The sequence below is a fragment of the Eulemur rufifrons genome, chromosome 6, assembly GCF_041146395.1.
Source record: "Eulemur rufifrons isolate Redbay chromosome 6, OSU_ERuf_1, whole genome shotgun sequence".
Classification (NCBI taxonomy): domain Eukaryota; kingdom Metazoa; phylum Chordata; class Mammalia; order Primates; family Lemuridae; genus Eulemur; species Eulemur rufifrons.
In genome coordinates this window covers 86,870,868-86,887,070 of record NC_090988.1, presented here as the reverse complement: position 1 = coordinate 86,887,070, position 16,203 = coordinate 86,870,868, and the positions used below count along the sequence as shown (strand labels likewise).

The window sequence follows — 16,203 nt, the reverse complement described above, 5'->3', positions numbered from 1 at the left end:
AAAGATATCAGGTGATTGTGAAACAGAAGTATTATAATGTTAATAGTGGCCTCACATAATGGAAAGATCTCACATTATGTATGCATTACTACTTGAGATGTTTTCTTTTAATGTTTATGTTAACATAAACCCAAAAGGTTAAAGTATTAAGTCTTTCCTACTAAGTCGTTTAATGTTTTTGAATGAACAACGTAAAGAACATGGAGTAACATTCATGTATCTTACTTGAGCCTAGTCCGCAAGCTATGTATGCCTAACCACCCCAAAATTAAATAAAATGCTTAGGAAGCGAACGTTCAATTATAAAACATCAAAATAAATAATCACATTAGGGAATAACCACAAGCATATAATAAGCAATCATTTAATAAAAAAAAAGCCAAAGGAGATGAAAAATAAAGCAAAGAAGTAAACAAAAAAAAAGGCAGAAAAAGAAGAAAAGTGATTGCAAAACTTCCCTGCTGGTAATTTTCCCAATTTCTCCAGTCTGACCTTTGTCCTCCATTGTTAAAATCCTCCGACTAGATAAAAAAAAGATCCAGGTGTTTAGCTCATTCTTTGTGGGGATACTTTTTCCTACAAACGTCCTTCTGCAAAAAGTAGTGTTTTTGCTTTCTACAAGAGTTATCACTTTGCGGATTGGGAGTCGAACAATTTAACGAGGATTTTCTTTTTAAGGGCTTTGTAAATTACATGAAATAGCCCAAATCCATGTAACTGGAGAGGTAAGTTTCCACAGAGCAAAATGACTTTTGAAATTCCACTAACCCCCAAAAAGCCAAGAGAATACTATGCATCCTTAGCGCAGGGCCAGTATTCACGCCAAGGGAAAAACTTTATTTTAAAAACACAAGTGGCGAACCCCTGAGTCGCGTGTGACTAAGAAGGAAGCAAGGCGACTGACTGCGCGCCACGAACCCGGAATTCCTTAAAGGACACAAGCTCCAGGGACTTAAGTTTTCTCCCGCACCCACCAAGCAACACTTTAGATTCCCGGAGTTGAGCCACCAATGTATTCGGTATTTTAAAATTCTACAAGTAGTCTAAGCAAGCCATAACATGACGAAGGGAGGAGTCAGGGTGGGTACGCGAGACGCGAAGCCTCAGAGAGGAGAAGAGAGCTGGGGAGAGGAAGGCCAAGAGCCCGGCCGAGCCGCGAGCCGCAGCAGGAGGGAGATCGCGGCGCTGCATCCAACTCACCTGCCCATTCACCGAGCCCGGGGCCAACCCCTGCCTCGTTACCCACGCCCCAGACCCGAAGGGCCGTGAAGAGCGAGTACGAGATGCGCAGGGCCAGGTAGGCCAAGGTGCCCGCGCCCACCCAATACAGGAAACCGGCGGCCGGGACAACGCTCTCCATGGCTTTCCGCTAGGCCTCACTATCTCCGTGAATGAAGGTAGTGAAAAATGAATGAATGAAGCCAGAGGGAGGCGGAGGCGGAGGCGTCGGCGCCGGTTGTGACGGCGAGAACGGTACTAATAGGCGCAGCTCTTACACCATGGGTCGAAACCCCGCCCACGTCGCCATATCCGTGTCGCCATTGGTGATTGCGCGTAGTGCGTCAGGCATTGGCTGACTCCATTTCATTGCCCCGCCCACGCCTTCTCCAGCGCGCACCGTGCTGGGTTTCCCTTCTGAGGCGGTGGATAGCCCACCTGCCAATCAAGCTTCAGTCCCTCCTAAGCGCGTCACCACTCTTCCTCCAGCCAGCGGTCTGTCTCACCCCACCAGAGTGCCCCGATCTCTCATTGGCTGCAGCGTCCTCGCGACTGCGGAAGATTGCGCTCCGATTGGCCAATCATACCCAGCCTGCTTTGCGCTCTGGTTTGAAGAGGGAATGGAATTAGTGAAGCCGCTAATGAATGGGAAGGTGGTAGTAAGAAGTGGGCGTGGAGCCTTGGTTTTGTTTTCACTTCTTTATTAAACACTAATATATCACTAAGTGTGCTGTCATTTGTCCCATAAACTTTTCCGAAAAACGCTTCAGTCCTCTGTCTCGGTGTCTTCCCTGCCGCACGCGTTCGCTTGGGTTACACTCACTCACTGATGGCCCTCTTAAATGCCAGGCCTCCCTTCCGCGCTGAGCGTTAACAGCACTGAGTTCCCAGCGACTTGGAGTTCAGGGCAAATAACTTGACGGAGTCAAATAACCATAATACACAACGGCATAAGAGCTGTAAGATGAATGAAAAGTAGACTATAGGAACACTTAGTGCTGAACAATTAGTTTTGGAAAGAGAGTCTATCTTTTAACTGTTCCTTAAAGGAGGATAGAGAATTTGACTTTTTTTTTAAATTTTCGTTTGGTGCGGGGAGGGGATTGTGAAATGGAGTTTCGAGTGGGTACAAAAGTGTGCAGTCATGAGAACTACCTCAGCAAAGTTCCAGAGGAGGAAGACTACAAGGTAAGTTTAACAATTGTGTAAGGTGATGAAGTGCTTCACACTTACTCTCTCACCCTCCCTTCAGGAGTTTTTGTTTCCTTTTCTTGCATGTGTTTGAACTCACATAGGTACCTAAAATTTATTCTTAGCCAGTAGGAGCTGCTGATTCAAGATTTAAGAGTTTTTGTAAAGCTATAACTTAAGGGTAATAATTCTAAGGGTAACAGTTTTAAAATATTTAGTTTGAGTGCTATCTCTTCTTGCCCAATCTCCTCTTCTCTATTATGTGATCAACTAGGTCCAACCCTAAGGCTGTAAATGTTCTTCATAAACTGTCAATTGTCCAGTGGAATTCAGCCATGTGAGTTGAGCTGCACCATATTTTCTTTTAATATGAATTTAGTACCTTTGGCTGAGGCCGCCTCTTCAGTTCAACCAAAGTCCCACCACTCGTCTCCCTCAGCTTCTCCCTCTTCCCCAAATCTTTGCCTACAGTATTGCCCCAAATTTATATATCCCTGCTCATCACTACTCACCAAAAAAGTGCCCTCCAGATATTCAGGCCCATTTTCCTTAGAATAGGGTAGAAGGAGGATAAGAGAGTTATTATAAATGAACAATATATATTTTTGTTACGTAAGTATGTATGTCTGTGGCCCCCACTAGAATCTATGATTACTGGGGACACTATGTTGTGAATCCATAGGACCTAGAACAGTGCCTGGAACCTGGAGGAACCCACCAAATATCTGACAAATAAGTAGAAGTGCAGATTCATTCATTCAATAAATATTATTGTGCTCTGTGTGCCAGTCACTGAACTAAGCACTGAGTAAACAATAGTAAGCGAACGGTCAGTTCTCAGTCCTAATCCTTCTCTACCATTCAACAGTGGGTGACCACTGTTTTCCTCACCAGCTGCTCCTTCTCAGTCTTTGCTGGCCCCTCTTCTTACCTCTAAACAATGCAATGCTCTTGGGCTCAGATCCCAGCTCTCATTACTCCTCTAAGCAGTCTCCCTATGTGATTTTATCCAGTCCCTTGGTAAGCTGATGACTTCCACATGTCTCTGTCCAGGCTCACCTTCTGCTTAGAGGTCCAGGCTCCTATACAGTGTGTGTGTGTGTGTGTGTGTGTGTATGTGTGTGTATCTCCACCTGCCTACTCACATCTCCACTCAGATGTAAAATAAACATCTCAAACTTAACATGTTCAAAATAGAACTCTACCCCCAACACACACCCTCTTTCCTCTTTTCTTTCCCATTTCTGTTAACGGCACTACCATATACCCCCTTTGTAATGTTAGGGATCAACCTTAATTCTTTCCTTTCCATCTTTCCATAACCAATTCTTCAGCAACTCTTGTTCACTCTACTTCCACAATATATCTTGACTGACCACTTCTCCCCATCTCTGCGACAACTAACCTAGCCCAAATCACAAGTATTTCTAGTCTGGAATGTGGTAATAGCCTCCTAACTGGTCTCCCTGAAGCCTGTCTTGGATTTGTTCTCCATGCAGCAACTAAAGTGTTCGTTTTGTTTTATTTATTTATTTATGAATGACAGGATCTCTATTTATTTATTCATTCTATTTTATTTTATTTTATTTTTGTTTATGACAGGGTCTCACTCTGTCACCCAGGCTGGAGTGTAGTGGAGCAATCATAGCTCACTGCAACCTCAAACTCCTGGGCTCAATTGATCCTTCTGCCTCCCGAGTAGCTGGGACTACAGGCATGCACCGCCACATAGCTAATTTTTTCTGGTTTTTTGGTAGAGATGAATTCTTGCTCTTGCTCAGGCTGGTCTTGAACTCATGACCTCAAGCAATCCTTCCGCCTCAGCCTCCCAGAGTACTAGGATTTACAGGTGTGAGCCACCGCGCCTGGCCAAGTGTTTATTTTTTTAAAGTAAATTAGATATCATTTCTTCTACTCAAATCCCTGCAAGGACTTTATGTCACATTGAGAAGAAAATCCTCCAAGACTAGTTTATTTGCCCTAACCTTTTCTGCAGCATCAACCACCCTTCTGTGCTCACTTGATTCCAGCCACACTGACTTCTTGAAGTTCCTCAAATAAGTCGAGTTCATTCTAGTCTCAGAGCCATTCTACTTCCTGTTTCCTCTACGTGGAATCTCTTACCCTTTATCTTCCCAAGGTTCACTCCTTTATATTATTTAGGTTTTTGCTTACACATCATCCCCCTTAGAGTGGTTTTCTCTGATCACCCTTCATTAATATACCAAATTGCTTCCTCTCCTCTGCCCTATCCATCCTATCCTCTTACCCTACTTTGTTTTCCTTATAATACTTTCAAACTGTCTACGCAATGAAATATAAGTTCATAAGGACTGTGACCTTCTCTTGTTCACTGTATCTTTTACCTAAGATGTGCACCCAAGAGTACCTGACACTTAGTATAATAGGTATGCAATAAATACCTATTAATGAATAAATGAAAATAGACTGTCTAGTGGGAGAGACAGCAAACTTCCAACTAGTCATATGAAAAAACTGTAATAAATACAAACAAGAAAAGAATAGAACCTAAGGAAAGGGGATAATAGGAGGGTATAATTTAGATGAGGGAAAGGAGACTGCCCCAAAAGGCCTTCCTAAGGAAGCAATATTTGAGCTGAGATCAGAGAATATGTACAAATCAAGTGGGGTGGGGTAGAGGAGACAGCAACAACCACCCAGTGGAAGTTCTGTTGTGGTTTTGAAGAATATTCTAACGTGCCTCTTGCAAATACCATAGCATCTGGCATAAAATTAAATAGGCAATAAATAATAATTGTTGATACAGGATTTTTTAATAAATAAGGATGGGTACTATGGAAATAGACTTTCCCTTGCTGTTAGAATTTATTTTGAGTGTATTATTTTAACTAAAAGGAATATTAACAATTGAAACCATCTCATTTTGGTATCCATTCTTTTTCTATAATGTCTAGATATAACCCATGCAATTAACAAGAATATTTTTTATAAATATTGTACACATTTATTCTGATTACCTCAGCCTCTTTTTAGGAATATTAATTGTTTTACCTACTAAAATAAAAAAACAGTAACTTCCAGAAAGTGAAGTGATATGCACCACATAAGCCTTGGGATTTCAGGTGATTATATACTTTCGGAATTGAACAACAATCTTTCGTGTCTGAATAAATTTATGAACCACTGAAAACTCTAATGTATACAGGACCCTATAATGCTGTCCCACTTGTATTGAACAGTATTCTGTGCTAAAATATAACATAGAAACAAGAGTTAACAGAGCCATACTAACCAAACATATGAAACCATTAATAGCTCTCTAAAGAAGAACCAACACTATGTAACTCTGGGCTTTAGTGTCAGGTAAATCTAGAACCAGATTCCGATTCCAGCTCTTATTAGCTGTATGATCTTGTATAGATTTAAACATTCAAACTCTACATCGGTAAAATGCGGGATAATACTACTGAAACATTTAGCAGTGATTGGCAGAGATTGTGTTCAGTAAGTTAGGTACTAGTCTTACCCCCACTTTACAGATGACGAAACTGAGGCTTAAAGCATTTATGTAACTTTCATATAGAGAGTAAGTAGGCAGAATCGGGATTTGAACTAAACAGGTGTGGCTATGAAATCATGTCTCCAGAACCAGCTCAGAGAAGGCAGCATTAAAAAATGGCCAAGGGAGAGTAAAAGAGTCTCTAGTAATATTTTGTTGTTACACAAATAACATACTCAGACACAACAACATTGGATTTCAGTCTCATTTATTAAAAATATGTAGAGTTTCTAATAGTCTTTAATATAAAAATTTAAGCAACAATATGGTATCATATTAGTATACAAATGGTCCCATTTAATTTGAAATTCATTTTCAGTATTTCTGTAAATCAAGTTTAAGATCAGGTTTTTGTGATGAAATTATGACTAGTTCGATATTATGAAAGAAAATTTCATACAAGCTAGGAATTTTTAAGCATACCATCTTGGTCAATCCTTTCAGACACCGAGCTGAATCCTTCATTTGGCTATATAATAAAACTTTTTAACAGTCTGTCTTCTTCTTTCTCATCTTCATTTAAATGCAGTTCAAAATATTGAACTTTAATTCACTTTTAACTTCGGTTGTCCAATCCTAGGTTAAAAAAAAAGAAGTGCTGTGATGAACAACCAATTTAAAAGAAACTGAATCTTCAGCATTAGAAATTGGGAGGTTTCCAAAAAGCTCATATTTAATTTCTTTAACAAACAATATTACCATAAGAAAGGAACACTAACATTTATTATGCTTCAATATTGTATTATCATTTTCAAAGTGATCTCACATGCATTACCCCATTCAAACATCACAATAATACCCCCATTTTCCAACAAGGAAACGGGCTCTTTAACTTGAACTTCTTGCATAAGGACCACTTTAGTACAGTAGGCCTGTTTCTAGAACCAAGTCTGCACTAAAAAATCCAGGGCTCTTTCTACGCTATCACCTATTTTATAAACGAACTTATCCTCACATTTCATGGAGTCTTCGATAAATATATTCCTCAAATAAAACAGAAATCAGTCATTTGCAAACAAGTAATTTAAAATTATAGTTTTATCTTATTTTATTTTTTAGAAACAGGGTCTTGCTTTGTCAGCCCAGGCTGGAGTTCAGTGGAATGATCATACACCCTCGAACTCCTGGGCTCAAACGATCCTCCTGCCTCAGCCTGCAGAGTAGTTGGGACTACAGGTGTGTGCCACCACACCTGCATAAAATTATAGTTTTAATATTTTACTTATTTTTGAGTTGCAAAGGCCACAAAATTATATAAAATGAAAAGACATACCACCCCATCTCTTATTCCCACTAATCATGGTTGGCAATTTATAGTGTATTCTATTTCTTTTTCTATGTGAGTACAAAACTATATGATATATACAACATACTACACACACACACTTTTTTAAAACTAAGAACTGATCATATAAGAATAATTCAACAACTTTCTTTCTCCACCCAATAATATACCACAGAAAATACCATAGTGAGGCCAGGAGCAGTAGCTCAAACCTGTAATCCCAGCTACTCGGGAGGCTGAGGCAGGAGGATCTCTTGAGCTCAGGAGTTTGAGACCAACCTGGACAACATAGTGAGACCCATCTCTACAAAAACATTGAAAAATTAGCTGGTTGTGGTGGTACATGCCTGTAGTCCCAGCTACTTGACAGGCTGAGGCAGGAGGATCCCTTGAGCCCAGGAATTTGAGGCTACAGTGAGCTATGATGATGCCACTGAACTCTAGCCTGGGAGACAAAACAACACCCTGTCTCAAAGAAAACAACAACAACAAAAAAAAAACCATAGTGAATTCATGATATATCAATATTACACATTAACTGATTTTCTTTATTGCATCAGCAGATCTAATAGTCATTCCAGCAAGCCTATTCAGAATACTTTGCTTAGGAAATTAGTGCCATGGCAAACAAACCAGTACAAAAGTAGGTGAAAGGGAAAGTAAACCACGATATTTTCCCAACATCATACTTCCAGCCAAAAATAAGAAAACCTTAAGACAACTATGCAAGCAAACTTAAGGTAAATAATTTAGCAGAATTTCAGGAGAAGATTTTCTTCGCTTGAATGCTTACTTCAGCAATGGACTCAAGATTTGCTATCTTTACCCATATTTTTTTCTAACAATTATAGCTAATTTAGCTAGAATCTTTTTATTACTTTTTCCTACTTCTTTCCTTCACCTTATTATCTTTGTAAATATATTTGATGCATACAAAAAATTAGATGAAACACACAAGTTAGTTATAAAACACAATGTAATGAAAAACTGTAAATTTACCACCCAACTTAAGCACCTCCGCCTTTGCTTGATACAGTCAAGCCATCAGGGCTTCTCTACAGTCTTCAGAAGCACCAAGGTCCATCCTACATCAGGGTGTTTGCACATATTGGTCCCAGTCACACTTTAAGATCCATAAAGTCCTGTTTGTCTTATTGACCACTGTAGCCCTCATATACATTCAATAAGTACAAGTTGAGCATCCCTGATCCAAAAATTTGAAATCACATGCCCTGATATCTGAAACTTTTTGAGCACCAACATGAATGATGCCACAGTGTAAAATTCCACACAAAAGTACTTAACACAAACTTTGTTTCATGCACAAAATCGTTTAAAATATTGCATAAAATTACCCTCAGGCTTTTATATAAGGTATATATGAAACATAAATAAATTCCCTGCCAGACTTGGGTCTCATCCCCAGTATATCTCATTATGTATGTGCAAATATTCCAAATCCCCCCCAAAAGCAGAAATCTGAAACACTTCTGGTGCCAACCATTTTGGATAAAGGATACTTAATCTGTACTCACTAAACAAACAAATGGATTATTATTGTAGAAGGGAAACTTTAGTTCGTTGCAAGGAGCAATAACTTCTAGTTGAAAAATAAAATCAGTCACAATTTTAAAACTACATAGGGTATCGGTTAACTCTACTTTTCTCTTAATTTATAAAATATAGATTGTTCCTTTACAGAAACAAGAAGTGAAATGGTATAAAAATGGAAAGAAGCCATGGCTTTGTTGTCTCACCTAGCCCAAATCAGTTTGTTTACTATCTATAGGGAATAAAAAACAAGCTGTTAAAAAGAGAAATCCCTTGTCAGATGGGTAGTTTGCAAATGTTTTCTTCCATTTTGTAGGTTCTCTCTTCCCTTCGTTGATTGTTTCCTTTGCTGTGCAGAAGGTTTTTAGCTTCATGTGATCCCATTTGTCCAATTTTGCTTTGGTTGCCTGTGCTTTGGGGGTTTTACTCAAGAAATCCTTGCCTGGATCAATGTCCTGAAGTGTTTCCCCAATGTTTGCTTTTAGTAGTTCCATAGTTTCAGGTCTTAGATTTAATTCTTTAATCCATTTTGATTTGATGTTTATATATGGCGAGAGATAAGGGTCTAGTTTCATTCTTCTGCATGTGGATATCCAGTTTTCCCAGCATCATTTATTGAAGAGACTTCCTTTCTCCAAAGTATGTTCTTGAAAACTTTGTCAAAGATAAGTTCACTGTAGATGTGTAGATGTATTTCTGGTTTCTCTATTCTGGTCCATTGGTCTGTGTCTGTTTGTATGCCAATACCTGCTGTTTTGGTTACTACAGCTCTGTAGTATAATTTGAAGTGAGGTAATGTGATTCCTTCAATTTTGTTGTTTTTGCTCAGGATGAATAATATTTTTAATATGTTGTTGAACTGGGTTTGCTAGTATTTTGTTGAGGACTTTTGCATCTATTATATGTTCATGAGAGATATTAGCTGATAGTTTTCTTTTTTGTTGTGTTTTGTCTGGTTTGGGTATCAGAGTGATATAGGCTTTATGGAGTGAGTTTGGGAGTATTCCCTCCTCCTCAATTTTTTGGAATAGTTTAAGTAGGGTTGGTATTAGTTCTTTGACTGCCTGGTAGAATTCAGCAGTAAAGCCATCTGGTCCTGGGCTTTTCTTTGATGTGAGACTTGTTATTACTGCCTCTATTAATATCTCGTTAATTGTTATTGGTTTATTCAGGTTTTAGATTTCTTCCTGGTTCAATTTTGGTAGATTGCATATTTCTAGGGATTTATCCATTTCTTCTGAGTAATCCAATTTATTGGCATATAGTTGCTCGTAACAGTCTTTAATGGTCCTTTGGATTTCTGCAGTGTCCATTGTAATATCTCCTTTTTCATCTTTGATTTTATTTATTTGGGTCTTCTCTCTTTTTCTCTTAGTCTGGATAAAGTTATGTAAATTTTATCTTTTAAAAAAACTAACTTTTTGTTTCATTGATCTTTTGTAATTTTTTTGTTTAAAATTCATTTGTTTTTGCTCTGACCTTTATTATTTCTTTTCTTCTACTAATTTTGGGTTTGGTTTGCTCTTGTTTTTCTATTTCTTTGAGATGCATCATTGGGCTGTTTATTTGAAGCTTTTCTATTTTTATTTTTTATGTAGCCACTTATTGCTATAAACTTTACTCTTATTACTGCTTTGGCTGTGTCCCATAGGTTTTGATACGTTGTGTTTTCATTTTCATTTGTTTAGAAAATTGTTTAAATTTCCTTCTTAATCTCTTCATTGACCTACTAGTCATTCAGGAGCATATTGTTTCATTTCCATGTGTTTGTATTTTATCCAGTGTTCCTCTTGTTATTGCCTTCTAGTTTTATTTCATTGTGGACAAAGAAAATACTTGGTATGATTTCACTTTTTTTGAATTTTTAAAGACTTGTTTTTTGGCCTAACATACGGTCTATCCTTGAGAATGGTTCACGAGGTGAGGAGAAGAATATATACTCTGCAGCTGTTGGATGAAACATTCTGTAAATATCTTTAAGGTGCATTTGGTCTATAGTGGTGATTAAGTCCAATGTTTCTTTGTTGATTTTTTTCTGGATGATCTATCCAATGCTGAAAGTGGAGAGTTGAGGTCTCCAGTGATTATCATATTGGGATCTATCTCTTTAGCTCTGATAGTATTTGCTCTATATATCTGGGTGCTCCAGTGTTGGGTGCATATATATTTAGAATTGTTATATCCTCTTGCTGAATTGACCCCTTTATCATTACATAATGACCTTCTTTATCTTTTTTTACAGTTTTTGTCTTGATATATATTTTTTTCTGATAGAAGTATAGCTACTCCTGCTGTTTTTTGGTTTTCATTTGCATGGAATATCTTTTTCCCTCCCTTTATTTTCAGCCTATGGGTGTCTTTATAGGTGAACTTTGTTTCCTGCAGACAACATACGGTTGGCTCTTGTTTTTTAATATCCATTCAGCCACTCTGTGTCTTTTTATTGGAGAGTTTAGTCCATTCACATCCAATATTATTATTGATACATAAAGACTTACTACTGCCATGCTATTATTTGATCTCTGGATGTTTTGTGATCCTCTCTTTCTTATGTACTTCATTCCTGTCTTTCTTTGTAAAAAGTAATTTTCTCTGATAGCATGTTTTAATTTCTTGTTTTTTATTTGTTGTGTATCTGTTGTAGGTTTTTTGATTTGAGGTTACCATGGGGCTTGCAAAAAACCATTTTATAACAAATCATTTTAAGCATGTGACAATTCTGTTTATAAACAAACAAATAAACAAGCAAAGAGAAATCTAACAGAAATTCTACCCTTTAACTCCATCCCTCCCCCTACTTTTTAACTTTTTGTTTTTTCCATTCATATCTTTTTATGTAATACTATCTATCTCTCAAAAAGTTGTTGTAGTTATTTTTGATAGGTTTGTCTTTAAGTCTTCCTATTCAAGATATAAGTGGTTTATACACCACAATTCCAGCAACAGAGTGTTCTGTATTTGTGTACTTACTGTTACCAGTGAGTTGTAAACTTCAGATGATTTCTTATTATTTATTAATGTCCTTTTCTTTCAGATTGAAGAACTCCTTTTAGCATTTCTTGTAGGAAAGGTCTGGTGTTGATGAAATCCCTCAGCTTTTGTTTGTATGGGTAAGTCTTTATTTTTCCTTTATGTTTGAAGGATATTTTTGCAGGATATAACATTATAGCATTAAGGTTTTTTTCCTTCAGCACTCTGAATATGTCATGCCATTCTCTCCTGGCCTGTAAGGTTTCCACTGAGAAGTCTGTTGCCAGACATATCAGAGACACTTTATATGTTATTTTTTTTCTTTTTTCCTGCTTCCCTTAGGCCCTTTTCTTTATCTGTGACATTTGGGAGCTTGGTTATTAAATGCCTTGAGGTAGTCTTGTTTGGGTTAAATCTGCTTGGTGTTCTATGATTTTCTTGTACCTGAATATTGATATCTTTCTCTAAGTTTGGAAAGTTCTCTGTTATTATTTCTTTGAATAAAACTTCTACCCCATTGCCTCTGTCTGCCTTCTCTTTAAGGCCAATAACTCTTAGCTTTGCCCTTTTGAGGTGATTTTCTAGATCTTGTAGGTGTGCTTCATTCTTTTTTATTCTTGTTCTCTTTTTTCTCTTCTGTATTATGTATTTTCAAATAGCCTGTCTTCAAGTTCACTAATACTTCTGCTTGGTCAATTATGCCATTGAGAGACTCTGATGCATCTCCCAGTTTGTTAGTTGAATTCTTAAGCTCCAGAGTTTCTGCTTAATTTTTTATTATTTCAATCTCTGTTAAATTTCTCTGATAGGCTTCTGAATTCCTTCTCTGTGTTATCTTGAAATTCACTAAGCTTCTTCAGGACAGCTATTTTGAACTCATTGTCTGAAAAGTCACATATCTCCATTACTCCAGAATTGGTCACTGGTAACTTATTTAGTTTGTTTGCTGAAGTCATGTTTTCCTGGGTGTTCTTGATGATTGTGGATGTTCACCTATGTCTGGGCATTGAACAATCAGGTATTTATTTTAATCTTCACAGTCTGGACTTATTTAAACCCGTCCTTCTAGGGAAGGCTTTCCAGATATTCAAAAGGAATTGAGGGTTGTGATCTAAGTCTTGGTCACTGCATCTGTATCAGCACTGGGGGTACTCCAAGTCCAGTAATGCTGTGGCTCTTGCAGGCTCCTGGTGGTAACACCTTGGTAGACTTGAGTAAAATACGGGAGAATTCTCTGGATTTCCAGGCAAAGTCTCTCTCTTTTCCCTTACTTTCTGTGCTGGACTGCTATAGTTGGGGAAGTAGTGATGTGAGCAGTGCCTCACCAGCCCAGGTGACACCTGAAGCCAGCCAGCCCAGTCTCACCCAAAGTCCATGGTGACTGTTGCCTGGCTACCTCTGATGTTTATTCAAAGCCCCAGGGCTCTTTAGTCACCAGGTGTTGAATCCTGCCAGGACTGGGTCCTTCCTTTCAGGGCAGCCTGTTTACTTCTGGCCTGGTGTGGGTCCAAAAATGCCTTCCAGGAAGTAAGGCCTGAACTCAGGGGCTTCAGGAGTCTTCTTGGTACTTTATTTTACCGTGGCTGAGCTGGTACCCAGGTTGCACAACAAAGTCCTCTGAATTTTTCCCTTTCCTTTGTCCAAGTACAAGACTCCCTGAGCCACACTGTCTGTAGTTTGAGGGAGGAGGCATGACACAGGCATTGGCTTGGCTGCTACTGCTGGTGTCTCACTGGGTTACATGCACCCAAGTCCACTGGCTCTGAGCTAGCACAGCCACAGGAATTGCCCAAGGACTATGCCCTTTTTGGCCTGACTGCCTTGTGAATTTAGTCCAGGCTCCAGGTTGCTCTTTGTCTGCCAGTGGTCACGGGGCTAGTGAGAATTCAGGTTTCAGGGTGGAGGATTTCTCTCTGGCTGGGCTGCTCTAAAGGCTCCCTCCAGGGACACTGGCAGAATTCTGCCTTGTGCTGTGCTGCCCTATGCCAGGGTGGCCCTGGGTTTCAATGCAAAGTCCCACGATCACTTCACTCTCCCTCCCCCGAATACACAGATTCTCTCTTCACTCCAGTGCTGGCACAGCATTGCCAAGGGAGGGGGAGGGGTGCGGTAGGCAATGCAAGATTGTCTTTTCTGCCCTCTCTAGTTCCTCTTTCCTTGATATAATGTTAAAACCAGGTAGTATGATCACTCACTTGATTTTTTATTCTTCTAAAGATGGTTGCTTGTGTGGATAGTTGTTAAATTTGATATTTGTGTGGAGGGATGATCACTGAAGGTTTCTATTCAGCCATCTTGCACTGCCACTTCCCATTCCTTTTTATTGCTGAGTAGTATTCCATTTGGTTATCCATTCTTCAGTAGATGAATGTTCGAATTGTTTCTGATTCTTTACTATTATGAATAAAGCAGCTATGAACATGAATGTATAAGTCTGTGTGGACATAAGTTTCATTTCCCTTGAGTAAATACTGATGAGCAGAATTATGGCTTACACGGTAAATATTTAATTTATAAGAAACTGTCAAACTGTTTCCCAGAGTGGCTGTACCATTTTGCTCCTGTTGCCCCACACCTCATAATATCATGATAGGACAAAACAAAATGGAAATGCACACATACATCATCAAGAGATTTTCAACACACTTGACAAGGTAAGTCAGTAGGGAAAAGATAATCTTTTCAACAAATGGTGCTGGAAAATTTGGATATCTATATGCAAAAAGATGAGACTTGTCCCTTGCCTCATACTGTATTCAAAGATTAACTTGGCATTGTTAGTCTTTTTTATCTAGTTGATATGTAGGGATATCTCAAGGTGGCTTTAATGTTAATTCATATTTAATTAGCATTATTTTTACTGTAAAGATAAGGAGGATCTTTTCGTGTGCTTGTTGGACATTTGTTTATCTTAGTTTGTGAAGTGTCTGTTAAAATCATGTAGAGGGTTTGAGGGATTTGGGGGCTATCAAGAAAAAAGACAAGAAGCAGTAACAGATAACAAGCTTTACTGGGTGGTGCTTGGACAGGGTTGCATGAGAGAGGAAGTCCTTCACAGCATGAGGCTTTCTCGACTAACATGAGGGGACCAGGAACTCCCCAGGGTGAGGGAAATCACAGAGGGAGCTTACATGTCTAGGTGATATCACTCCAGCAGCATGGCAAGGCATCTCTGGGTCAGAAAGCTTTGAAGACAAGCAGTGATATGGGACCTCGATCTTATCTATTGCCAGCAGATGTGGGGTGGTTCCATGGGTTATGCAAAGCAGGCAGGTTCTAAAGTGCTAAAAATCTTGTTTGGGCTATTTTTAAAATAATTGGTTGTGTAAAAAATTGTCTTTGGCATTGGTAGGCTTGTGAACAAATTGGAAGACACCCAGCTGGAGTCCACTGCAGAATTGACTGCTTGGTGTGTGGGGGGAAAACTGCCCATACATTTGGTCACAGAAGTTTTCTGTGTGGTATGCGGAGCAGAGGAAAACCAGTTTGAGTTGTTTTTCCTTACTTATTGATTTACCTACCTATCTAAGTCAAAATCACGCTATCTCAATAACTACGGTTTTAAAGTAAGTCTTAAAGACCAGGTAGTGTTAAGTCTTCCAACTTTGTTTCTTGTCCTGGCTACTCTAGAGCCTTTGCATTTCCACATAACTTTTAGAATCAGCCTATTGAGTTTGTATATGTATATATATAAAAAGTCTACTGGTATTTTGGTTGGGATTGCTTTGATACTATAGATCAATTTGAAGAATTGAAATGTTAACAATATTGAGTCTCACAATCTATGAACATGGGACCTCTCATTACTTAGGTATTAATAATTTCTCTGGCCGGGCGCGGTGGCTCACGCCTGTAATCCTAGCACTCTGGGAGGCCGAGGTGGGCGGATCGTTTGAGCTCAGGAGTTCGAGACCAGCCTGAGCAAGAGCGAGACCCCACCTCTACTAAAAATAGAAAGAAATTATATGGACAGCTAAAAATATATATAGAAAAAATTAGCCGGGCATGGTAGCACATGCCTGTAGTCCCAGCTACTCGGGAGGCTGAGACAGGAGGATCCCTTGAGCTCAGGAGTTTGAGGTTGCTGTGAGCTAGGCTGACGCCACGGCACTCACTCTAGCCTGGGCAACAGAGTGAGACTCTGTCTCAAAAAAAAAAAAAAAAAAAAAAATTTCTCTCAGCAATGGTTTGTAGTTTTTGGTGTACAGGTATTGCACATAATTTGTTACATGTATTCCTATGTATTGCATGTTTACTGGTGGTATTTAAGTGGTTTTGTTTTCTTAATTTCAAATTACAATTGTTTATTGCTAGGATACAATAATTTTTAAGGACCTTGAATAAATACTGTCCTTTATAAAGTCTTACCAATTTACATATCCAACAAGAGATTGACCACTCTAAGTATTGATTTAAAAATTTGTGGCAGCTTTAAAATAGTTCTGTT

At 38.8% G+C, this 16,203-nt stretch overlaps 1 protein-coding gene across 1 annotated transcript in view; it reads right to left on the bottom strand.

The window, feature by feature from the left end:
* Window positions 1-1,495, bottom strand: part of HSD17B12 (hydroxysteroid 17-beta dehydrogenase 12) — a 150,898-nt gene extending 149,403 nt beyond the window's left edge. Inside the window, exon 1 of the mRNA XM_069469852.1 lies at window positions 1,201-1,495. Coding sequence (XP_069325953.1) covers window positions 1,201-1,360 — 160 coding nt within the window. The 5' untranslated portion in view covers window positions 1,361-1,495. The remainder of the gene's footprint in view (window positions 1-1,200) is intronic.
* Between the last annotated feature and the right edge of the window lie 14,708 nt (window positions 1,496-16,203).